General features: G+C 38.2%; 1 protein-coding gene across 2 annotated transcripts in view; it reads right to left on the bottom strand.

Annotated features, from left to right (window-relative positions):
- Positions 1–25,840, bottom strand: part of HEATR1 (HEAT repeat containing 1) — a 49,601-nt gene that overhangs the window by 10,714 nt on the left and 13,047 nt on the right. For both annotated transcript variants that reach the window (XM_007086047.3, XM_042960252.1), the window contains exons 13-32: positions 24,406–24,501; positions 23,883–23,971; positions 22,602–22,813; positions 21,831–21,952; positions 20,871–21,062; positions 19,206–19,389; positions 18,944–19,080; positions 18,030–18,222; positions 13,271–13,440; positions 12,719–12,877; positions 10,524–10,766; positions 10,116–10,247; positions 9,019–9,122; positions 8,706–8,849; positions 7,961–8,079; positions 7,742–7,863; positions 5,897–6,025; positions 4,239–4,469; positions 3,357–3,483; positions 1,433–1,593 (exon numbers count right to left, since the gene is read on the bottom strand). In XM_007086047.3, coding sequence (XP_007086109.2) covers positions 1,433–1,593; positions 3,357–3,483; positions 4,239–4,469; positions 5,897–6,025; positions 7,742–7,863; positions 7,961–8,079; positions 8,706–8,849; positions 9,019–9,122; positions 10,116–10,247; positions 10,524–10,766; positions 12,719–12,877; positions 13,271–13,440; positions 18,030–18,222; positions 18,944–19,080; positions 19,206–19,389; positions 20,871–21,062; positions 21,831–21,952; positions 22,602–22,813; positions 23,883–23,971; positions 24,406–24,501 — 3,066 coding nt within the window. The remainder of the gene's footprint in view (positions 1–1,432; positions 1,594–3,356; positions 3,484–4,238; positions 4,470–5,896; positions 6,026–7,741; positions 7,864–7,960; positions 8,080–8,705; positions 8,850–9,018; positions 9,123–10,115; positions 10,248–10,523; positions 10,767–12,718; positions 12,878–13,270; positions 13,441–18,029; positions 18,223–18,943; positions 19,081–19,205; positions 19,390–20,870; positions 21,063–21,830; positions 21,953–22,601; positions 22,814–23,882; positions 23,972–24,405; positions 24,502–25,840) is intronic.

Here is a 25,840-nt window from a genome sequence, read left to right as displayed (position 1 = left end):
GCCTCTTCTAAGCATTCCAGAATCCTTCCTCTATTGGACCCTCATTATTGCTTATTCCCTCCTTCCCAAAGGTAAACACTGTCCTTACTTCTACAACCCTAGATTTGTTCTGCCTGTTTTTAAAGTTTATACAACTAGAATCATAGGGTATATTCTTTTGCGTCTGCCTGTCTTCTTTCAACATTACGAGATTCACTCATGTCCATTTTTGATGACAGACCCTTTATCCACTCCACTGTTGATACACACTTGGCTTGTTGCTAGTTCTGGGCTACCACAAATACTGCTTTTATGAACGTTCTTGTAGACGTCTTTTAGTGCCTATGCTCATACATTCTGCTGGGTATACAGGCATACCTTGAAGACACTGCAGGTTTGGTTCAAGACCACCACAATAAACAGAGTATCACAATAAAGCAAGTCAAATAAGTTTTTCGGTTTCCCAGTGCATACAAAAGTTACACTTAGTGGCACCTGGGTAGCTTAGTCAGTTAAGTGTAAGACTTCAACTCAGGTCATGATCTCACAGTTCGTGGATTCGAGCCCCGCGTTGGGCTCTGAGCTGACACTATGGAGCCTGCTTGGGATTCTCTCTCTCCCTCTCTCTCTCTGCCCCTCCCCGACTCGCGCTCTCTCTCTCTTAAAACAAACTTTAAAAAAAAGTTGTATTTACACTAACTATAGCCTATTACATGTGCAATAGCATTATATCAAAAAAAAAAAAAAGTACCCATGTTATGTACCTTAAAAAATACCTTATTGCTAAAAATGTTAACCACCATCGGAGCTCTCAGCAAGTCATAATCAGTTACCACAGATCACCGTAACAGATATAATGAAAAAATCTGGTGACAGAGAGACATGAAATGATCAACTGCTACTGAAAAAATGGTGCTGGGAGACTTGCCTGATGCAGAGTTACTACAGGCCTGCGATTTGTAAAACGCACACTATCTGCGAAGCCCAGTAAAACGTGCAATATGCCTGTGTACCACTTGAGATGGAATTATTGAGTCGCAGGGTTGATACATGTACAGCCTCACCAGATCATGCCAAATGGTTCAGGTACGCTCTGTTTTTTTCCTATTATCTTTTTTTTTTTTTAATGTTCTATTTCTTTTTGAGGCAGAGAGAGAGCATGAGCAGGGCAGGGGCAGAGAGAGAGACACACACAGAATCCGAAGCAGGCTCCAGGCTCTGAGCTGTCAGCACAGAGCCCGATGTGGGGCTAGAACCGTGAGATCACAACCTGAGCCGAAGTTGGACGCTTAACCAACTGAATCACCCAGGCACCCCTGATTTTTTTCTATTATCTTTAAAGGCATGCCTCATGTTTTCATATTTGCCAATCTATTTTTACTAGTTTAAAAGATAGTTCCTTTAGAAAAAGCAAAATCATCTTGTCATAAACACATTTAAAAGAACACATCACCTTTCTGATAAAATTATTAGAAGCCAGGAGCTGAGACATGAAGGACACGGACAAAAATTTAAAATGCCGCAGCTGCTTGCTCGTGTGAGTGTCTATATTAAAAATCTGTAGCACCTCTTCTTGTGATTCACTTTTAGTTGATGCTGCTTTGGAAACAGCTTCTGAAAAAGAGCAACAAGGACAAGTGACGTCACTCATCTTCAAGCAGAATCTTTACAGACACAGACATAATGAGCGTAGTAAAAGGGATACGATTTTGAGAGGAATTTGTGAATCTGTCACAGCCCGCTTTTCCTCTCCTGAATTAGTGAAAAATGCGTATTTACCAACAAAGTATCCAAGGGCCCAGAGAAGAGAGTAAGACAAAAAAAAACAAAAAACAGGACAACCGAGACAAGCAAATGAAAGACAAAGACATTTAAAAAGGAACCTTTAAATGTTGCCTCCATTCCCAATTCTGAAGCCTCAGAAGTATTTACAGGTTGGCTCACAACAGTCTGAAGGAGGGTCATCTCTAGCCTTCAACATTTAATTCTCAAAGTTTAAAGATGTATGTTCTAAAACTCTGTAGAATCCTATATCCAAATTAATATAAAAGGGTTTGAGGGTGCAGTGATTGGGGAGTCCACAGTGGGCCACTTACAAACCACTCACTGTCCTAGAGAGTGACTCAAACTGAAGGTTTCTCCCGTAAGCAGTCACCACACACGGCTCTCCAGGCTCCTGGTCTGTCCCTGCCAAACCTAAGCAGACTGTGGGACCACAAGCCCGGCCAAACAGCTGGCCACACAGAAAACAGTCTCCATGGGGTCCTTAGTATCTTCTTTCCAATGCTCCTTGCTGCTCTGTTTCAAAGGGCAGAGAACTAAGAACACATCAAACCCTTTCTTAAACCAGTCTAATTGGTGCTGCAATTAGTGGAATTTTTTTCAAGACTCACATATATGGTAAAAATTTAATATTTAGTTACCAAAGTTGTGGCACCTGTTTTTTTTTTTTTTCTTGTCAACGTCTTCACAAATATTCTAATGAGAAGTTAAGACACAGCTAATACGTTGCTGCTAACCTGCTGTCATTTTACTACAATTCATCCTGGATATACCTGTAATACTCCACAGCCAAAACATCCACACAAAAGGACAGAGGTATAAAAGCCAATGTGCTGATTCGAAGGGGCACATGTACCCCAATGTTCATAGCAGCACTATCAACAGTAGCCAAAGTATGGAAAGAGCCCAAATGTCCAACTGACAAACGGATAAGGAAAATGTATATATACACATAATGGAATGCTACTGGGTGATCAAAAAGAATGAAATCTTGCCATTTACAACAACATGGATGGAACTAGAGTGTATCAGGCTAAGAGAAGGAAGTCAAGCAGAGAAAAGACAGATGTCATATGATTTCACTCACATGTGGAATTTAAGAAACAAAACAGGTGAACAAAAGGGATGAGAAGGGAAAATAAGATAAAAAGAGAGAGGGAGACCACCCATGAGAGACTCTTAAAGAGAGAACAAACTGAGGGTTGCTGGAGGGGAGGTGGGTAGGGGGCACGTGTTAAATCGGTGATGGGCACTAAGGAGGGCACTTGTTGGTTAGATAAGCACTGGGTGTTATATATGCGATGAATCACTGGGTTCTACTCCTGAAGCCAATACTACACTGTATGTTAACTAACTTGAATTTAAATAAATAAATTTAAACAAAAAAGTCAATGCCAATGTGTGAGGAGAGGCAAGGAGAAATCCTACTTACCATTTTCTGTAAGGATTTGAGAAAGCACACCATCACATAAAAATTATTAAGTTACTCATAAAATCCCTTCTAAGATGTACCATGCGCTCTGAGGATGACCGGTCTGGTCTTCTGCACCTCTGGAGCTTTCAGATTCAACAATGAACACCTGATTATGACTGACCTTCTTTTTCCTCTGGCAGCTTCATTAAGTACTGAAGAATATTCATCAAGCTTTGTAGCTGATGTTGGACACTAAATTCACAACAGACTGAAATCCAAAATTCAGTGTCTGCCTCTAAAATAGCATCCTGTATAGAGAAAAGAAATTATTGAATTTATCCCTGTTCGATATCGAATTTATGTAATTATCCCTATCAAATTTATGTAACTAAGTACAAACGATGGAAGTAGTTGAAAAGTATTTCTTGGCATGCAAAGGCATTACATACTGTTCCTTATAGTCACGTGTATCACCAGATGAATGAATTACTGAGCTTCTTACCTAAAAATGCCAATTTATGAGAAGAATGTTGGCATTATTCCAGGATAATCTGCATTATGATTTTTAGCAGAACTGAACATACCCTTTTACTCAGAATGTGTCTACCTCTATTCCCAGATCCTGTGTCTAGAAAGTCATTTAAAAGCAGTCCTCGGCCTCTAAGTTCTGCCCTCATCCATCCAAACAGGGCTCTTCAAAACCACCACCATGTTGTAACCATTTTGATGACGTAGACATTCCTCCCTTTCCCCCAAGAAATGCCTTAAAAACCACTTTCAAGAGACACAGTTTAATCACTTTTCAGCTGTGCTGTTAGGCTGAAAACAGAACCACCCAGCATCGTACTAGACCAGTTCTTAGGTCGAATCACCTACAGCAGATATCAGTTGCTATGGAGGATATTCCGAGTGCCACAGGCTCGGAAAGCAGCTGTAAAGAACGTCAAAAACCTCTTTACAAACAGTTGCGAGCAAGGACTGTTAAATCGACATGAGCACCAGCAGCCCCATGCTTCATAAACACGAACATTTTCCTTCTAATCACCCCACTCTATACTCTGACCTTTTCTCCACAGGCAGCCAGCAGCACTGTTTTCGTGACATACTGTTCAAAAAGCAGGACGAGGAGGACCCAGAGGAATCTTTCTGCACCCAGCGTGTCGACAAGCTGAACGAGGATGGGCAGGCGCCTGTGCTCTGGGACGTGGGGCAGCGCATCCACAAATACGTTCACGATTTTCACCACGACCTCTTCCACGTTTCTTGTGACTTCCACCGAGTCTCCACCATCAGACTGCAGAACAGCAAGCAGGGACAGTGAGTAGGAGCAAACAACCCTCCACAAAAGAAGCTTTTAAGTGGACACGGAATGTCCACGGCCTTCAGATGCGCCAAAAAAAGTTATCAAAAGAATCTGAATAATCAAAGACCTATCAATAAATATTCAAAGAGTACAGACGGTGTCCCAGGCACTGTTGGCTCCCAGGAGAATACAAGGTGTAGGATGTGAGCCCAGCCCCGAAGATTCATCATCTGTATGAAACAAGACTCACACGTGGAAAGAGAACACTAGCAGGCAATGAATGGCAGATGCCAAGTATGGGGCACTTACAACAGGTCTGCTCTCAGGCCAACCGAGAGGCTGCACAAATCAAGCAGGACTTGTGCTCTGCCCCAAGAAGAACGGGTACAGTCTACATAAGCAGAGTACAGAAAGGCCAACAACTCCCTGCTGCTTTCAGAATAAAGTTCAAACCATTTAACTCTGGTACTGATCCTTCAAACGCGGCTGTTGAATTAAAGAATGAATAACAACCTCTCGCACGAATGAACCAATGAACCAATGCCCTCCACTTCTCCCTGTCTCAACGCTGCACTCCACGAACTGAGTGACGTCACTTTCTTCACACACACGGTGCATGCTCCCAGACCTCGCCTTTTTACCGAGCAAATCCTGCCCTTCATTTATGCCAGTTCAAATTCTATTCCTTCTGAAACTGTGGTCTTCGGGGCCGACATGTGCCATCCTCTATTCTGAACCCTTCACCACTCATCTATTCTACCGGCATACATGCTACTGTGCATACAGCTATTTTTTTTTAGATCTGTGTCCCCTACTTGTTGGGACCTGTTGGACAGACAATATCAACCAAATACCAAGATTAAAAGGAGACGGTGCTGTCATCGTTGGAATGGTCAACAATGTGAGAAAGGCATTAATAACAAGTAGGGGTAAACAGAAAACTCAAGCAGATGACCAAGCTCTTTCACCTTCAAGGCTGCTTTTCAAATTGGCAGAGAGACCCAATCATCTCTTTGAGTACCTGGCTCTTAGAGAACATTTGGAAAATGTTTGTTGAAATTGCGTATTCACAAATTTGCCACTGGAGCTCTAAAATGTCCTATCTTCACTGACATGAGTAAGGGTATTATCCAACTGCAATGTCCTGAAATATACAGCAAATGTAAATTCACTCTGTCAGATTAACGCTAAGACATGTGTACAGTTATGCCCTCCCAGCAAAGCAGAACCAGCGATGCATGTTCATGCTTTTGGAAAGGACATTGTTACTAAGACTCATTCTTAGCTCCATCATTCTAAAATTTCAGAAGCACAAACACTTGAGCATTTCAGAAAGGCTTGTAATGTCACTTAAGTTTCATACTATATACAATTATAAAATTAAAAGAAATACAAACAATGGTATTAAAACAGCTCACCTGAATAAGTGCTGGGATAACCATTTTCACTGTCTTGTTAATAACTTGAAAACTGTAAGTGTCATCTAGACGCATGACACTGGCTCCCATAAATGTGAAAATAGACATGATATTGTGTAGAACTTTATCCTGAAAGGAAACACACCTTTCAGCATTTTCTGTTTTAAGCATATCAAATATCAATGATTCATTATAACTCAGTAATAAAAGAAGAAATACCCCACTGAAAAACAGGCAAAGGATTTCCAAAGGCATTTCTCCAAAGATTAAACAAATGGTCACTGAGCACATGAAAAGATGCTCAACATTATCAGTTCAGGGAAATGCAAACTCCAAATCGTAAGATACTTCACACAGACTAGGATGACAAAAAAAAAAAAAAAAAGTAAGGGATGCTTGGGTGGCTCAGTCAGCTAAGCATCTGACTTCAGCTCAGGTCATGATCTCAGTTTGTGGGTTTGAGCCCCCTGTCGGGCTCTGTACTGACAGCTCAGAGCCTGCAGACTGCTTCGGAATCTGTGTCTCACTCCCTCTCTACCCCTCCCCTGCTCACACACACTCTTTCTCTCTCAAAAATAAACTTAAAAAAAAAAAAAAAAAAAAAAGACAGTACCAACTAGCAGTGAAGATATGGAGAAATTAGGATTCTCATATTCTGCTGGTGGTTACAAAATGATATTATAGATGCTATGGAAACAGTCTGGCAGTTTCTTAGAATATTAAAGTTAACTTACGACCCAGCAATTCCACTACTAGGTATACACCAGAAAGTAGAAACAACTTAAATATCCATCAACTGATAAACAAATAAGCAAAACATGGTATCTGCATACAGTGGAGTATTACTCAGCCATAAAAAGGAATACTGATTCAAGCTTCAACATGGGTGAACCTTGAAAGTATGATGCTTAAGTGTTTTCACTTTAATGTTTCAGACATTAAAAAAGGCACATATTACAGGATTCTTTTTATAGGTAATGTCCAGAAGAGGCAAACCTATAGAGAGAAAGTAGATTAATGGTTGCCAGGGCAGAAACTGTACTGACAGATGGAATGAGAAGTGACAGTTAATGAGCATGGCGTTTCTTTTGGCATGATGAAAATGTTCTGGAAGGAGATAATAGTGGTGGGTATACAACTTTGTGAACATAGTGAAACCAGTGAATAGTACAACTATTTAAATGGTTGAATTTAATGGTGTATGAACTATATTTCAATAAAAACAAAGAAAAAATATCAATGATTTTTAATTGTTGCTGGATTATCAACTCCTCTGAGGGCTACTGACTCTCTTCAAAGAAAAAAAAATCCTAGACTCATAAAATTTAGCACATGATGTTAGTATAGAAAGACCGCTAAAGCTCATGGAGAACCCCAGTTAAGAACCCGTGACCTAAATCCCTGATAGGAAAAAACTTCAATCTCTTCAAAAGATGTATTTCTATAACGGACATGATTTCTCTAACTAAGGCAGTTTATAATCCAATTACTTTTCTCAAGTCACTGGTTGAAAGCTGTCTGAGGAGAACAGGACAGTTAACTTTTTTCAAATAACACTAACACAGTTACACTGTGCTAGGCTCTGTGCGAACCATAAACTACCTAGTCACATCTTCACGATAATCCTACGAGAAGGTTACTATTACTGCCACTTTACAAAAAGAGGACCCGAAGCTTAGCAAGATCAAACAGCTCACACTGTCTCAGCTATTAAGAGACAGGGCTGAGAGTCCCGCCAATGAGACCCAAAGTCCACTGATTTCAAACCAGTGAGCACTTAGGTTATTTCCACTGAAGAAAGAAAATACCTAAAATATCTGCTGAAGTCTCAAACTTAATACTTACAGGAAATATTCCAGCCACAGTACCCAAAAGTAAAAGGGCATGGTGATGGGTCTGAGGCATCTCTGAAACACGGATGCACTGGACAATCAATTCCACATTGAACTTCTCCTCATCTAGAACATCTACAGTGATGAAAAAGAAAAAACTCTCTAAGTGGTAGGTACGTTCACACACAGAGCAGTGAGTTCTTCCACCCTTTCCTTCCAACAAAGTACATACCCTTTGGTATTTTGCCACCTTCTGGAGAGAGCTTCTGGCAGATGTTAAGCAAACAACTAAGTATTAATTGTTTGGTGTATTCCATATTTCCCTGCTCTGGTGGCAAAGGTTCTAAACTCCTTCAGGACCCCCCAGAAAAAAAACATAATGGGAAATCAAAGAGTTACACAATTTCAGTGATACATTAAAGACCATTGTCCACAACACATACTTCATTAGGAATAACTAAAATATTAACATCAAACATAGACTGTAAACAAGATGTAAGATTCTAATGCTAATTTTTTTCTCATGCAGGTAGGTGCTTAATGTCAAACCCTCTCTGTTGTACTTTCCATGAACTTACTTGAAACCTCAGAGGACAACCTTGCAAATTACTCTGCTTTTCAGACAGTAAAAGAGAATATCCACACTACAGTGGCATATACCAGAGCTATCAATCTAGTAATTTACACCTAAAAACATAGCAAGTTTCACACTGTGTCTTTCAATACAAGATGCCCAAGAGATGTGGTGTTGAAAGTTAAAAAGTAGGCTATAGTAGGAGTGGTCACTTACTACACAATTTGGGGAACTGGCAAAGGGTACCTAAAACCTTTCTTTTCATCTTTCAACTACAGTACTTGCTTTATTTTACAGACTAGTTAAACAAGAAAAGACTGTTGAAAACAGACTGTTAGAGAAGACATGCAGGAATTAGAATCCTATTCTCTCACAGATCAAAGGCAAAGGCAAGTGTCATTACCTTGCTAGCAGGTTAAAAAGAGTCGGTATCAGTATCTGAGGACTTTTGAGTTTCTTTTTGTGCTGCAGTAATTCTAGGATGAGGGTTACTCTTTGCCAGTAAGAACCTCCAACTTCCTGAACGGATTCTAGATCTTGTGATTTTCTGTGAAACAGGTAAGAAAATATTAGAAAAGCAAACAGTATGAATGCTAAGTAAAAATTATCATACCCACATACGCCAAACTGACAGGTATCAAAAAAATCGTAATGGTTTCATAACATTAAGGCCTGGGGAACAAAGGGCACTTTCTCACTGAACACATAGCTCTTACTTCTGCTGCATTTTTTGCCTTCTTGTTTGCTGAATTGTGCCCAAGGACTTCGTTTTATCTGGTGGCTCCAGTTCTATTCTGACTTGTTCAGCATTAACAGAAATCTGAAATATGAAGGAAGAATGGTCGATGATACACTTGCACGGGATAACATCAGAGAAATAAACGCTGACTTACTCTGGATTTCAGCTCAGGTCACGATCTTACAGTTCATGAGAATGCACCCTGCATTAGGCTTTGAGCTGACAGTATGGAGCCTGCTTGGGATTCTCTCCCCTCCTCTCGCTGCCCTCCCCCACTCACACTCTTTCTCTCAAAATAAACATAAAAAAAAAAAAGATACAGTGACAACATCCATGTCACTTTTACATTTTCCTATGACTCTAGAGCTCAAATCAATCCCCAAAGGCAAACACCTTATGTACTTCCCACATACCAACATCTGCATAAATATTAAAACACACACACACACACACACACACACACACACACACACACACACAAACAGGACTGTATTATACACACTACTCTGTATCTTAATTTGTTTCATTTAATGCATCTTAGAAATCTAAGAAAATATGTCAAAATTCTGAGAACTGCTAAAACTGGATAGAACTTGCCCATATTATTACCTGTTTTTGTGAACTTGTTTTCTAAGTTATTTTTTTAACAGCAAAACAAACACAGAATAACCAGGTGGTTATTCTGATGTACAGCTATGTTTTAATATACACATAAATCAACAAGCAGATTCTCAGTCTCATTATATGTATGTCATTACACACCTATTTAAATTAAGTATAGCCTATACCCAGTTGAACATCCCTGCATAAACCAGGTAGATCCCATTTAATATGAGTAAGATCCAACCTAACATACATACCCTACCTGCTTAACACTGTAAGTATTTCACACAATAAAAATCATGATGAAAACTTATATTTTGATTTTGCACTTTTCTATGAGCTTCTTGTCCAGGATTCTTGTTGACACTAACATCTGACTTCCTAAACGCACTGGAAATCAGGGACAGTTAAACATGGTGTCCCTGAGAGAACAAACGTTAATAAACAAGTTACAGAAAGTTTGCAACTTACCCCTTTAAAAACACTGTTAACGGTCTGAGCACAATGTGAATTTTTACAGTTCACCAATAAATCAAACAACATGTGCAAAAGCTTCTGCTGAACTTTTTCATCTGCTATAGCTGCAAAAAATGGCTTTGTAATCTAGAGGGTATAGAAAAAAGGCAAGTGAGCTCAACGAAGAAACATGAATTCCAAAAATGACCTTAAAGCCACTCTCTCTTACAACGTAAAATCATTACTCATTTTGTCAGTTAAAATGCAGTTCTTTTCGACACACATGTACATCACTCAATTTTGCAAAAACAGATCAAATATATTATATTCCTTTTAAGACATTTCCACTTAAGCCTCTCCAAGTAAAACAGTACAAAATTTAAAAGCTTGAACATATTTTAGTTTCTGAAAAAAATCACTGACCTTTTCAAGGGCTGTAATCTGAATGGTTGGCATTCCTGCGCCAAGTTCCCTTGTTGTATGCACGGCTTTTATAAATATATCTAGGCTCTTTGGGTCCTTATGTAAAAGGGATGCTGAATATTCATTATATTTTCCCAGAGTGAGTTGCAAAATAATGGCCTCATCTTTCAGGACAGCTGTCGGGTCCTTTTGGATCTTTTCTAACAGTTGTTCAGCCATAGGCAACAGCTGAGAAAGCACCATCTAAAGTTTGGGCAATTCAATAGTAAACAGTTACTGATATATAATTTTGCTTGCTTTACAAAGACATCCAAAGAGATGATGTTCCAAGACTGGGAGCACAGCCTGGAGAAAAAAGCCCCAATAAAGATGATCTCTTAGACATGAGAAATGGCATTTCATCCAATTGAGCACTGAAGTCTCCCCTGAAGTTCATTCTGTAATGGCCAAAAGCTCTAGGGGCGCCTGGGTGGCTCACTTGGTTAAGCATCCAGCTCCTCAAGCCATGATCACAGTTCAGAAGTTTGAGCCCTGCCTCTCTGCCCCTCCCCAACTCATGCTCTGTCTGTCTGTCTCTCTCTCTTTCAAAACTAAACATTACAGGGGCGGGCACCTGGGTGGCTCAGTTGGTTAAGCGTCTGACTTCTGGTCATGATCTCAGAGGTTTGTGGGTTCGAGTCCCATATTGGGCTCTCTGCTGTCAGTAAGGAGCCTGCTTTGGATCCCTTCTCTCTCTGCCCTTCCCCCGCTTGTGCGGTCTCTCTCAAAATAAGTAAATTTAAATAAATAAATAAATAAATAATACATTACAAAAACAGGCTCTAAACCCTTCAGAGATGAATCATTTGTGAGTGTCCCAAGACTTTCTGAAAACAGGAAATACAAACTAAAGTCTCAGGCCACAAAAAGAAGTTTTAGCTTTCTCTAAAACATTGCATGTTTCCCCCAGAGCTTCCAAATTGATATAATATTAATTCATGTTATATATGTGAAGCCTTTAAAAACTAAACCAAAATGCTAGCAAATCATGGCTTGTGGGCCAAATCCAGAGGACCATGTATTTTTGTAAATTTTATTTACTGAAACATAGCTATGCTCATTTGTTTACGTAAGTGACCATGGCTTTCGCAATACAATGGCAGAGCTAATAAGTACCTGCAAGAAAGACTGTGTAGCCTTACAGTGCCTAAAATATTTCTATTTGGTTCTTTACAGAACAATATTGTCAATTCCTAGTTTATTTATTTTAATATTTTTAAAATATTTATTTATTTTGAGAGACAGACAGAGATAGAGAGCAAGCAGGGGAAGGGCAGGGACACAGGGAGACAGAGAATCACAAGCAGGCAATTCAGGGCACAGCTTGATGCGGGGCTCGAACTCACGAACTGGTGAGATCATGACCTGAGCTGAAACCAGCAGCCAGGCACTTAACCGACTGAGCTACCCAGGTGCCCCATCAATTCCTAGTTTAAACTACACCAGGGATGACAAAGAGCTGATAAATGCCTTCTGTTTGCTCCCACCAGGAAAATCTGATCATGTGGTTTCCACACCACTTTATCCCATTTCAGTTCTCCAAGTTGTCGTCAGTCCCAGACTGGCGAAGCATCTAGGCATTTTTGGAACCCTAGGATGAAGAGGTGCTCCTGTGCTGACCAGCATGCTCCTTCACAGAAGCAGGTGCTTCACAACCTCTTTCACTGGGATCACAGGCTTCCTTAACAACATCATGAAAGCTATGGACCTTCCCCCCAGAAAAATGGTCAACCACATACATTTAAAAAATGAACAAACGATTCTGGAACGTTCACAGGCTTATGTCCAAAACTATTACCTTGTGGAAGATTTTCACCTGAAGAAAAGACACAAACCAACAATTTTTTCAGCAGTGCCTCTTCAGTGTTTCCCCCCATATGTTTTTTTAAATTCACTTAAAATCAAGTAACTGATTAGGTAGGGATAACACCCAATTTTAAAAAGGAAAAAACCCCCACAATATTTGCTTTTTGCATCCTGTGTCTTTTTCTACACTATAATGCTTCCCCCTCCCAAACGAGTAAGAGAATTTTCACTTCTGAGTGTGCGGCACGCATCTGTTTAACTCTTGGACACATCTTCCTAGATACGATGAGTAGCTCCAACAGTGCTTAGTAAGAACACACGAAACTACAAGCCGCCTAAACTGCACATACCTCACCGCTGACTTCCTGAAGTACTTTCATCAAATCCTTTGCAATATAAGATGGGGAACTATATACACAACTAAGTAGGTTTTTCAAAGTTTCTGATAATTTCTGATGAGATTTTAGTTTCTTTTCTCTCCGCAGTTCTTCAAATAAAGCAGCCAAATCCTAGGGCACCAAAAAGAAAATTGGATGAAAAAGAGCTAAGGAACTACAAAGGCTAAAGGTGTTAATTATGGAAGATTCTTTCAAATGATGTGATGCTACTTATCATTTTTCATTTCCCCTGGAAAGGGTACCAATACCTCTCAGTTAGCTTATGATTAAAAGCCAAACACTGGCCTTTTAGCCAAAGAAAGCAGAGCAGAAATGAATGAAACATTGTACTCCTATCTTTTAAAAATGGGAGGAGAAAGATGTACGGATATCGCCATCAGTTTCTAAATTCAGTGACTTAAGTCGATCAAAATCCCTATAAAGCAAAATGTCAAAGGAGGAGGAAACTGTTCATGTGTCCATACAGGAGTGCACACATTCAACCTTCTCTGCGGAGGAATTTACCTGAGTAACATAGGTGGCATCTGAGGTGATCTCCTCTGTTTTAGGAACCAAATGATCTATTACCAGATGGAAATGAGACACCACTCCACCGAGGGCCTGGAGACAAAGAATGGAGGCCCTTCGTACTTCTTTTATGGGGCTTCCCAGATTAATGAGTAGAGATGTCACCACTAAAACCAAAGGGAAAACAATTTTAGTAGCAATTTAAAAAACTGAAACAGTACAAAACTGAAATAGCACCTAAGGGATATGTTGAAGTTTTCCTCCCCACTGAAATTCTCTCTCAAGACCATTCACTGTTTAATTATGTTTACCGTTCTAGAAAAATGTTAGATATATGCGAGCTCACCCTTGTGAAAACACACAAATGAGAGCAGAGCACGGGGGGGTACATATGCACACAACCCTGCTTCAAGAACTATCACATTTCAAATTTATTTGGAACTGTTTGCCACCCAAGGGTGTGTGTGGGTGTTTATGTATGTAGATCATTCTTCTAAAATCATTCTTTTAAAACTGTACTGTTCTCCATTGCATTTTCTATATTATTTAAACCATTATCTTACTGGTAAGTTCAGCTGCTTCCAGTCTTTCAGCATTAAAACTGCTACAACAAGCATCTCCATACATACATACGTCTTGGTAAGTGTGCAGAGGAAACTTCTCATTGTGCACCATACTTTGCAAATACTTTGTCCTTAATTGTATTTTATAATTTTTTTTTAACTTGATTTCTTTTGAGAGAACGCGCACACAAACAGGAGGGGCAGAGAGACAGGGAGACAGAGAATCCCAAGCACTGCAGAGCCTGATGTGGGGCCTGATCCCACAAACCATGAGATCATGACCTGAGCCAAAATCGAGAGTCAGATACCTGACTGACTGAGCCACCCACGCACCCCTGTAATTTTTTATAACGTAAAAGTTTCAGTCCCACTTTTCTTCTAATTTTGTATGATGCTTAGAGAGGCCGTCCCTGCTCTGAGCTGTTCAAGTGTGTGAATCTATATTAAATATTTAGAGAGGCCACACGTACTCCATGTTTTCTTCTAACACTAGAGCTATGTTGTTCTTTTTTAATGTGAAATCTTTAATTCATGTGAAATTTTGTCTAAGGAAATAAGGCTGGAGTCAAACTTTTATTTACATGTTTTCAAACAGCTAGCCTCAGATGTCCTATTTAATAACGCACCTAAGAATCCCACAGCCTCATCACTCATCCATCCATTCCATCAGTGTCTCAAACAGCTATTTCTGCCAACTACTACTTCTAACACCGTGTCCAGTATAGTGATGGATTCAACAGGAATGCTTTTGTTTTCCCAACTCTGCTATGAAGATGCTAGCTTTTGATTTGAGTATTTTTCTCATTACTCCTATTTTGCTGCCACAAAATTAGAATTACTGATTTTTATCGAATGCCTTTTAAATTCTTGGAAAATGATAATCCTTTAACACTGATATGGCCAATTAAGAGTTCTTTATTTTGAACCAATTTTATATTGTTGGAATGAACTTTATTTGGGCAGATACTTGCTTTTTAAGAATATGCTGGACTCAATTTACAAATATTTTATTTAGAAATCTTGCATTATTATTCAAAGCAACTTGGCCTGTTGTCTTGTTTCTGTCTCTTAAGTGTTGTCAATTTTCAATGTTATACTCATTTTAGACAAAGAATCTGGAAGTTCTCCTTTGTTTTATGCCCTGCTCAGTCCAACAGCACTGAAAAACCTGCTTTCAAGATCTGGCAGAATGCATCTGTAAGATCAACTGGATTGAAGTCTTTTGAAACTACGTCTCCGGGATAAAAAGACTCCTAAATTCTCTCACGGTAAGTGTTATTTAAGCTTTATTCCATGCTATCTACTGGGGCAAACTGTGGTGACCTTCATTTTGCTACTAATGATCCATTCCATATATTCCATTTCTGGAATGCTAAGAAAGAGCTCAACAAACTGCCAAACTTTTCTGAGAAGGTCATGTAAAGGCTGGCAATCTTTCCTAGTCTCTGTAAGGTTAATTTATAAAATAAAGTCAGCAACAGCTGGAAATTTCAATTCACACAAAGGGCAGCTTCAGGCCAAGTCACTATTTGCTAAAATTCCCTGTATAGTGGTACAGAGCTTCCAGAAAAATCCAAATGCAAAAACAAATCAAAGTACTAAGTACTACAGTTACCACCTTCAAGTTAAATACTAGAACTCACGGTAAACAAAAGCTACCTTATTAAAACTATCAGCTTTTAGGAATTTTCTTCCGTTTAAAAGTCTATGTGACTCTGTTTTCCCAAGTCATTTTATTTAGATTTAAAATAGGATATTTTACATAAAGATTGAAAAAAATACTGAGCTTTGGTTTTAAACTTATGAATACATTTACTATATTGGTCAAGTATTAAAAAACCAAAGGCAGTCTACATCTTACAAATGATGTTAAATGTTCATTCATTTAACAAAACTCGCTATATGCAAGACTGAGCTGGAACGCATATCTCCACAGAAAGTAATAAATGTTGATTAGATTCCTAAGCCACTGACAAAAATTCATAAATACTGTACCGTAATATTTTAATATTGCAGTATCTTTTTCTTTTGAACAGTGTCACATTTTTAATAAACAGATTAAAACAAATACCAGCACCTCCCAGAGTCCTTACAGAGCAGGTGCAGACAGAAGCTCCCTGTGCACCGAAGTGGGTGCCCGGAGGCTGGGGGCACTGAGTGACCTTCCACACTGGCCCTCCAGGACTCCAGTGCATAGGCCTTGAGCTTCTAAGGGGAATTAGGTGCACCTGTTCTGGTTTCAGTGGACTACTGGGACATTTCTAAGCAGCATAAATGCAAAAGTTCTTTAGGAAGAATGGAGGTAACAGATGACAAGGCAGAGGGGCAGACAGGGAGTCGATCTTGCAGCAATTCTGGAGAAAAGTGAAGTATTTTCGTCCTGCTATTTATAGACGAAGAGACATCTATCCCTCAGGAACCTCTGCCTTTGATATCAAAAGATAATAGACATTTTATACTTAATTAGAAAATCAAAGTAGTTATGACCTCTAAATAAAATATACATACCTTTAACAGAAAATAACCATTTAAATAAATCAGGCTATTTCCATGCAATGGAATAATCTGCAGACATTTGCATGTAAATAAATTTCTGTGTTTACTAAGTAATAATATAGAACAATACCTATAACATATTAATTAAAGGATTAAAGTTTTTAAAAATGTGCAGTAAATCTTTCTCATCCAAAGGAAAAAAACAAAACAAAACAAAACCTGAAAAAGCCTTCTTAAATTAAGTCCACCTAAAATCAGGGACTGCAATTTTATAATAAGTAGTAATGAAATAATTCATGGGATTTTATTCTACAAGTAAAAACTTAAATTTAAATACATACTTTACCTTGTATTTAATGAAACCTTGATTATAAATGATTAATTATGTGCTCTTTCACAAAGCTAATGAAAGAGAAACACTGAGAAACTGTTCTGGGAAAAGCATATATCGTTCATTTTGCTTTCACAGAACATTTATAAAGAGTGATTTTAGAATAAAAAAAAAAAAAGAAAAAATCCAGAACATAATCAAATTTCCCAAGAGCCACTCTTGTTCCTTTGACATTAAAATCCTTCTGGTTTGAAGAATCAATCATATCCATCATCCTCATCAATTTCCTCATCTTTAATCACTACAGGGTCTAATTCTGTCAGATTCTCTCATTTGTCAATAGCTTGTAAATAACTATTTTTCAGTATCATGTTCATCAACTTCAGGAAATTCTGCATCTTTTGCAAAATTTGCAAATTTCACTTTATCAAAAAATATAAATTTAATATAAGTGTTTTATTAGTGAGTGTCCAACCTGAAAATGACTTATACCTGATAGAAGAGACAAATCCAAGAAGGCTGTCAGAGTGGAGACCTTTTTATAAGTAGCTGAATATTGGAACTATACTAAATGATCTGGCTTCCCCAGATAACCCTGTAACTGCTGAAACTCAGAAAATGAGCAGGATATTAACAACCTATGCCTAATCATCTGCCATTTTTATTATGTTTTGGTGATTAGAAGTAGTTTATACATACACACATATAGTTCACATATATGTATATAAATTATACACGTGTAGGGGCGCCTGGGTGGCTCAGTCGGTTAAGCGACCGATTCGGCTCAGGTCATGATCTCACGGTCTGTGAGTTCGAGCCCCGCATCGGGCTCTGTGCTGACAGCTCAGAGCCTGGAGCCTGTTTTGGATTCTGTGTCTCCCTGTCTCTCTGACCCTCCCCCGCTCATGCTGTGTCTCTCTCGGTCTCAAAAATAAATAAATGTTAAAAAAAATTTTTAAATAAAAAAATTATACACATGTAGCAGTTCACACACATCTACATAAATTACATGTATACATAGCACGTGAGTGAGAGTGCGTGCACATGTGAGTGAGCACTCTTTTTTTTTTTTTTTTAATTTTTGAGAGACTGAGTGGGAGAGGGGCAGAGAAAGATGGAGACAGAGAATCTGAAGCAGGCTCCAGGCTCTGAGGTGTCAGCACAGAGCACAACCTGGGGCTCGAATTCATGGACCACAAGATCATGACCTGAGCTGAAGTCGGTTGCTCAACCAACAGAGCCACCCAGGCGCCCCTATGAGCATTCTACTTAAAAAGAAATTCTCCAAAGTACAATCCACACAAACTACATATAGAGAAAGCATTAAAATTGGTCATGATGGAACGTAAGAGGCTACTCACAATACCTGGAGAAGAGACAGATGCCAGCTGATGTTTATTCTGTGCTTTCTGAGAAGAGAGCATCGCACACCCTATATAAAGAGCTTGGGTCTGCAGCACTGTTTTCACGCTGCAGTTAAGTGGATTTGAAAGGCTAGACCCATACGTCCATAAAACAGAAAAGAACTTGAAGAACTGAAAAACATCTTGTAGATGCACCTAAATTGAACAAATCAACAACAGGGAAGTTTAATTTTTACTCACATTCGGTTGGTTCCAAATCCTCTTTTCACTAGTGTGTAATTACAGAAAACAAATATTTCATTGCAATGTTCTGCTGCTCTGTCTCATGACTTAAAATTTTCTACACTTAACCAATGAGAAGGATGCAAATGAATTCAAAGGACTTGCTACAACTCTACATTTGAACACACCGAACAACAACAAAATGAGAACACTAAGCAGAAAACCAAGACGAGTGATGCTGGAGAAGCCTCATTAAGAAAGTACTTCAAAGATGGAGTCAGCATCACCAACTGTGTCAAATGCTGTGGAGGGGCAAGAAGCCAAGAACAAAGGCCTCGACCACTGGAGGTCACTGAAATTTCTTAGCTGAGTAGCATAATATGCTAAATCAGCCCTGTGGACGGCACTTTCTCACTGGTAATGGCACTCATCAACCAAACAGCCTGGGCTGTTGTGATTATGAAACACATTAACGGGCCTAGCACACCAGCAGGCACGCAACAAAGTGCACCTGCGTCCTACCTACCGACTGGTGTCACGACAGCGCTACCTCACAGGGCCATGTTTATCAGCGCACAGTCTTCACCATAATCAGCACACATTATTTTCACTTTCATTAAAACTGTCATAACTAAAATAGCCTGCGATATCTTCTTAGAGGGAAGAGTATGCCTGAAAAAGAGGAGCTTCGTACCTTTATGAACAGTTTCATCAGGACCCTGAAATGAACGGCATCAGCACCGGTGAGTATCGTCTCAAAGAGCCCAATGAGCAAGCGCACATAGGCCCTGCTGTCTTCTCGCAGCTGTTCGGGGTCCCACCACACGTCCTCTACACGGACATGGAGACAAAGAGACGGTAAAGAAACTTACGTGGACACACTGGTGCGAACTTTTCACTCAAGACACTAGTTCCATTTCTAGAGTATCGCATTCGAAAGTCACACTCTGTCCTACCTCTAGGAAAGGATTTAGGGGCCTTTAGTGCATGAATAAAATTTTTCAGTGAAAATATGAGTAAAACTGAATCCTCCACAGCAATATTCTGGGCGGTGTTGAGCTGTTCTATGTAATGTGTCCACAGTTCCACTGGTATCTCTCTGTCCATCATCAGCTCAAAATGCCATTCTGAGGGGATTTCCTGAAATGGTAAGAGAGACAAAGACAACACAAACAAGGGGTTCTGAACATGGGTTATACACCGGAGAACTGCAATGGATGTGTATGTCTGGGTAATATGCAAAATTGTGTCTCTATGTGCATATTTATGTGAGAGAATTAAAAGCTTTAATCACGTTTGTAAAGAGATTGAACCATCAATCACTATTTACAAAAAAAAAAAAAGATCCAAGTTATCCACAGTTTCACGTTACCTATATTTTCTCAACACACACATCTAAAAACAAACGTTAGTCACATATATTGTGTTTATCAAGTGACACATTTCTACACAGAAAGGAGCTGGATTTCTAAGAGACCCTTAATGGGAACTTTCTCATGTCCCACTTACAGGTAATCTGAAGAGGGTACACAGTAAAATCTCCAAACTTGCAGGTAATTCTGCAAATAAGCAGCAAAATGTGAGGTGTTTAGAAATTATACTGCAGATACTAAAAAGGAGAAAATATGAAGGAAAATTATGAGACTCTGTACAGGAGAGCACACAGCAGTAACCTGGAAGGAAAGAGCCAGACTTCTAAGAGAACGTCTCTCTGGAGGGATTTCACTGACTCAATATGCTGCTACTACAGCCAGAAAGAGGCCCATGATTCCCAGAAAGGGTACTAAATATAAAGCATTTTATCTGCATATGTGTATGTGTATGTATGTGTGTGTATATATACATACGTATATATATATATATCCAAATTGTTCACACTTTTAACACCAAGGGCAAACACCCTACAGGTTACCACAATCCACAAAAGATAAGAAAGAAAGAATTCAAGAAGGGCTTATCTGGGCTACTTTTTTAAAATACAAAAATTTATTACTCTTTTTAAATTTATATGATTTTAGGTAACAATGACCATGACCAGAACTTGTAAAATCCTGAGGGCATATGGAAATGTGAAAAAGATGCTGACTCATTCTGCAAATCCTAAAATGAAGAGCCCTCTGAATGATGGAGGACAAATAAAAACTAAATACTATTACAGGGGGCAGATATTAAAAGAAATAATCTTATTACCTCAAGATACGGTACTAGGTAAAAATATAAACAATTGAAACATGTTTCTTAGCTGATACTGTCAAAGACAAAGAGTAAGCTGGTGAGATCCAAATCTGATGTAACATTAAAATACAAAAGATCAATTCTTAGCAAACAATAGAATGAAGTAATATTTTATTCAAGCACTGACATACCTAGTGAATTCTTCATCATGAAGGATAGTTATGCATAACTCAGATAACTACCCAATAAAGATAATAAGGGGGACAGTCAACCATTAGGTATAAAACATCACGACCTTGACATTCTGTAATTCAATTAACTTTTCTAATTCAGCATTCAGCTGAATCCAAAGATTCAGCGTTTCAGCCCCCAATTTTCAGTTTTGCTGTGATTAACAAGCCAGACTGCCACTTTACTCAATGTTCCAGACACTTTGCACTACTTACCACTGCAGTAATGACACCTTCAAGCTTCTTTATTTTTTTCTGCAACAAACTGAAGACTCTTATTGCAAATGGAAAGTGAGTTTCCTTTAAAGATGAACAGCAAGAAACCAGCACAGCCGTGACCAGGTGAAAAGTCACTTTCTGCTTCAGACTCAAGCAGTCCTTCTCCCCAAGGCTTATTAAATCCTCCACCTTGAAAAATAAACATTCTCCATTACGGGTAGCTCTTAGTTCACATAAAACAATTTTTTCTACCCCAGACCTATCTGGGTATTACATTTAAGGTGAGATGACAAATACAAAGCCTTTAAAAAGCAGTAAACACTGACTTCTAAGTAATTAAAAAAATTAAAAAATTCAGAATTATAATGAACATAAATAACTGCACTTGGCAACCAGATAAATGCTTTAAAATTATACACCTAATGCCTTGACAAAGCTTTATTTACTAAGGCAAAAAAAACAAAAACAAAAAAATAACTTTTTGATATTTTGCTATTTTAACAAAAAACAGGATTTCATATTTTATTTTTTTAATTTTTGACAGAGAGAGAGAGAGAGAGACAGACAGAGCATGAGCGAGGGAGGGGCAGAGAGAGAGGGAGGCACAAAATACGAAGCAGGATCCAGGCTCTGAGCTGTCAGCACAGAGCCTGACGCAGGGCTCAAACTCACAGACCACGAGATCATGACCTGAGCCAAAGTCGGATGCTCAACCAACTGAGCCACCCAGGCGCCCCCAGGTTTTCATATTGTAAATAAAAGGAAACAGGGAGGGAAAAAGGTACATATTATTCTTATTAGTCCAATATAAAACCACAATAAAAAATTTATATAAAACGTAAAAGATATAAAACAATCTGCAGAATATACTTAGTCAAAAATGCAAACATTATTTAAAAAAAATCTAGTGAAGCAAACACTGAGAAATCCAGGGATGTTCTTTGACAGCAAACCTACCATCTTTAACATTGAAGAAGGATCCCCTGAACTTATATTGTCAGCCAATAACGCAATCATCTTCTGATTTGCCACACCAATTAGCTTTCCTGACTCTGTGCTTTTAATCACATTTTCAAGAGCTGTTTAAAAAAAAAAAAAAAAATGAACACAGGGCCCTTATATCATGAATACTCACCTAAAATACACCTACAGAGTAAGAAATTTAGGCAAAAGTTTTATAATTTTCCTATGAAGGTTTGCTCTGTATTTTCCCTTTTGTCCAATTCTGAATCTGTGTGTGGGTCAGCTTCCTTTCCATTGTCCAGCTGACCACGGACCATGGGAACAGGGGCACTAACCCCACTTCCCAACACAGCTGAAAATATACATATAAGTTTTGATTCCTCAAAAACCCATTAATAGCCTACTGTTAACCTGAAGTCTTACTAATAACATCAACAACACAGATTTTGTATTTTATATGTATTACATACTGTAGTCTCATAATAAAGCTAGAAGGAAAAAAGTACTATTTAAATAATTCTAAGGAAGAGAAAATGCAGAGTACTGTACAGTATTTATTGAAAAATACCCACATTTAAGTGAATCTGTGCAGTTCAAATCTGTTGTTGCTCAAGGATTGTAGGTTTTTGATCTTAGATTTTTGATCCTAAACAATCTTGCTGACACAGAACAGAGCAAATGTGATTTCAAATAAGTTACAGCCAACATTTGTTGTTGTTTTAAGTATTTAAAGTGTTTTTTCTACAAGGCAACTGAATTTCTTACCTTCCTTCCAGCCCCTTAATATAGGGTGCAGAGAGCAAATTCCTGATTTTGATAAATATATAGCGATTTTCATCTCTGCAGATTCCATGTCATCATTGATGATAATCATAAACGGCAGCAGATGTACCACCACCTGATTTGACAAGTGATCATTTTCTTTCAGTAGCTCTTCCTTAATTAATATGTCTGCTGCTACCTCAAGTACCTTGTACCTAAGACACAAACAGATTTGGCTGAGAAACCCATTAGGAAACTTAAATTCAGCCCCAAATCATTGCATTGTCCCTGCTCAGCTGACATTATCCTGGTCTCAACAAACACATTATTCAGACACAGCCAACACAATCACTTAAAATCCATGCCAAAAGGTGAGTTATTTGGGAGACCAATTTTAAACTAACTCTGTCAAATCTTTTTTTTTTTTGAGAAATCATTAGGCTAACTATAATAACATAAAACACGTCACACTATATATAACTCCACTAGAAATCACAGACTCACTCATAATTTTAAAAAAATCTGAACACATACTATGTGGTAAGAACTAAATATGATGGATACAAAACAAAAACCTGCAAGACATGCTCTCTTCCTCTAAGGAACTTAGTCATTTTTCCACGAAAAAAGCTTAAATGCCAAAAATGAGCTCATCAAATAGTACAGAAGGTAACCATGTGCCTCTGAGCTTACTTTCATAAGTTCGTGTTTCATTATAAAGTAATACACTATCCTGGGAAAAAATAATCAAATAGAATTATATAAAGTAGAAAACTAAAACTTCCGGGGAGCCTGGGTGGCTAGTCAGTTAAGCATCCGACTTCGGCTCATGTCATGATCTCACAGTTCGTAGGTTTGAGCCCCACATTGGGCTCTGTGCTGACAGCTCAGAGCCTGACGCCTGCTTCCGATTCTGCATCTCCCTCTCTCTCTGCTCCTTTCTCACTCGCACTCTGTCTCTCTCAAAAATAACATTAAAAAAATTAAAAAAATAAATAAACTCAAATAAAAACTAAAACTCCCTACTACCCTACTTCCCAGATTTCAGTATTATGTCACACATTATAGACTTTCACCATTTTATGAAGAAAAAATTTCAGAGAATAGTATAATGAAGCCACACAAATCCTAATTCTTTATATAATGCAAGAATTACATTATGATTCATTCCACTACCATGACCATATAACTAAATTAGAAAATGCAAACATGTAAACACAAAAAATGAAACAGGTATAAGAATTTTGTCAATTCAAAACAGTATGAAGAGAAATGAATACATACCATCCCCTATTTTTTGAAAGTTCTGCTCTTCGAAAGAGATTTAGAAGATTTGAAACAGTCACTTCTGAACTAAAGTGTTGTTTAAAAATCTAAAGGGGAAAAAACGGCCATAAGTAAATTTTCACCTGCTTCAAATGCATACGGTACTTGTTAAATACACTTAAAAAAATAATGAATTGTAAAGAATTCGTCTCCCAACAGTCCTTGAACTATTTCAAGGCTTTATGAGAGCTATTTCTCAAAAGTGGCATTCGTGAGCCAATTTTCCACGATCCCAAGGTATTTACTATCGATAACAATTTATAAAACACTTTTCCCTTTTGAAGAACTTCTATGTAATATGAAGTTGTGCAGTCTGATTTCTCCCATAAGCTTTCCTTAACCAGGCTTAAGTCTATGCTCTCAAGAGAACAAATTTCCAATGAAGGAATAATTTCCAATATATTCCTGCCTAGAGCAGAGAATCACATGAGGAGAAAATATTTACAAATTGTGTATTTCAACAAACAACAAATTCACTCACCTCAAAAGCATTTATAGCCGACAAAACAACATCTAAACTATCATCACCTAATCGGGTTAAAACAGCTTCTTTTATGAAAGACTCATCGACATTCTCCTAAATAAGAAAAAAAATATATTTAGTTGCTGCTAAAACCTCCTAAGATTTTACCCTAGATAGGAAGCTTGGTTTTGTGAAAAGCACTCCAGATTATCAGTAAGAAATACAGGCTCTGGCCTAGATGCAAATTCAAACACTCTAAACATACCTGCACTGAACTAGATAATCTCTGAAAGGTCTTTTTATTTTTTTGTTATTTTTATTTTTTTAATATGAAATTTATTGTCAAATTGGTTTCCATACAACACCCAGTGCTCATCCCAACAGGTGCCCTCCTCAATGCTAAAGGGCCTTTATAGATGAGTAATTATTTGGTACAAACTTTTTCCAGTTTCTACTGAAAATATAATAGAATATATATAATCCAAATATAATTTTTGCATTAAGAAGTTCATCTTGTTAAATCAGAGCTTGGATATTGAGAGTGCAAAGACTCAAGAACCAGAACATCTAAGTTTAAATTTTGGCATTACCCACCTACCAGCTGTGCGACCGACTGGGTAATTTAACCTTTCCAGGTCTCACTATTCTCCTCCAGAGAACAGAGCTAGTAACAGTACCAACTCCAAAGAACTGCTACAAGATTAAACAATACACATCAGTGCTCAGAACGAGGCCTTTTATGTAGTAAACACTATTAAAGTCAGCTATTATTATCAAGATTTTTACAAGAGTAAGGACAAGCACTGCGAAGCCAGTCTGCCAAAAAGATTACTTTTTTTCATTTACAAAAGAAAATAAAGCATGTAATCATTCACAGTAACAAAAAGGTAAGATCGCAAATCAACCTAAGTATATCCTTATCTATGGGTGGTGAAAAAAATATAACTAAATAATGCTACAAAAAAATAATAAGGCACTCTGTTGGGAGATAAAACTAAAATCCCTAGAATTCACAAACTGAAGTCCAACTTTCACATAGCAAATATCACCAAAATTTTCTAAATAGCTAGCAAGTAGTCAAATATCCCAATCTGAAGACAGTTAACCATGCTTAAATCTAAAAGGTGAATGTGTACAACGGCCTTTATTGAAACACTAACCAAATCCAGAAGTGGACAGAAAAGAAAGGGATTAAAAGAAGGACAAGAACACCTTCAGATATAATATTAGGAGCTTCTAGGAATCCTTTTTTTCATTCTAGACACTGGGATCTTCCTATCACAATGAAGACCAGTATGCTATGGTTTAATTATCCAGCAAATCACTAACTATCAACACCTTGTGAGACGTAATTTATGCCAGATCAGAAATGAATCAAAGCTACAGATTATAAATTTGAGTATTACATCAACCATTTTTAAAGAAACATTCTTGGGGTGCCTGAGTGGCTCAG

The sequence above is a fragment of the Panthera tigris genome, chromosome D2 (assembly GCF_018350195.1).
Source record: "Panthera tigris isolate Pti1 chromosome D2, P.tigris_Pti1_mat1.1, whole genome shotgun sequence".
Taxonomy (NCBI): Eukaryota; Metazoa; Chordata; class Mammalia; order Carnivora; family Felidae; genus Panthera; species Panthera tigris.
The sequence above is the reverse complement of the archived record's forward strand: the minus strand, read 5'-3'. Positions and strand labels throughout refer to the sequence as shown.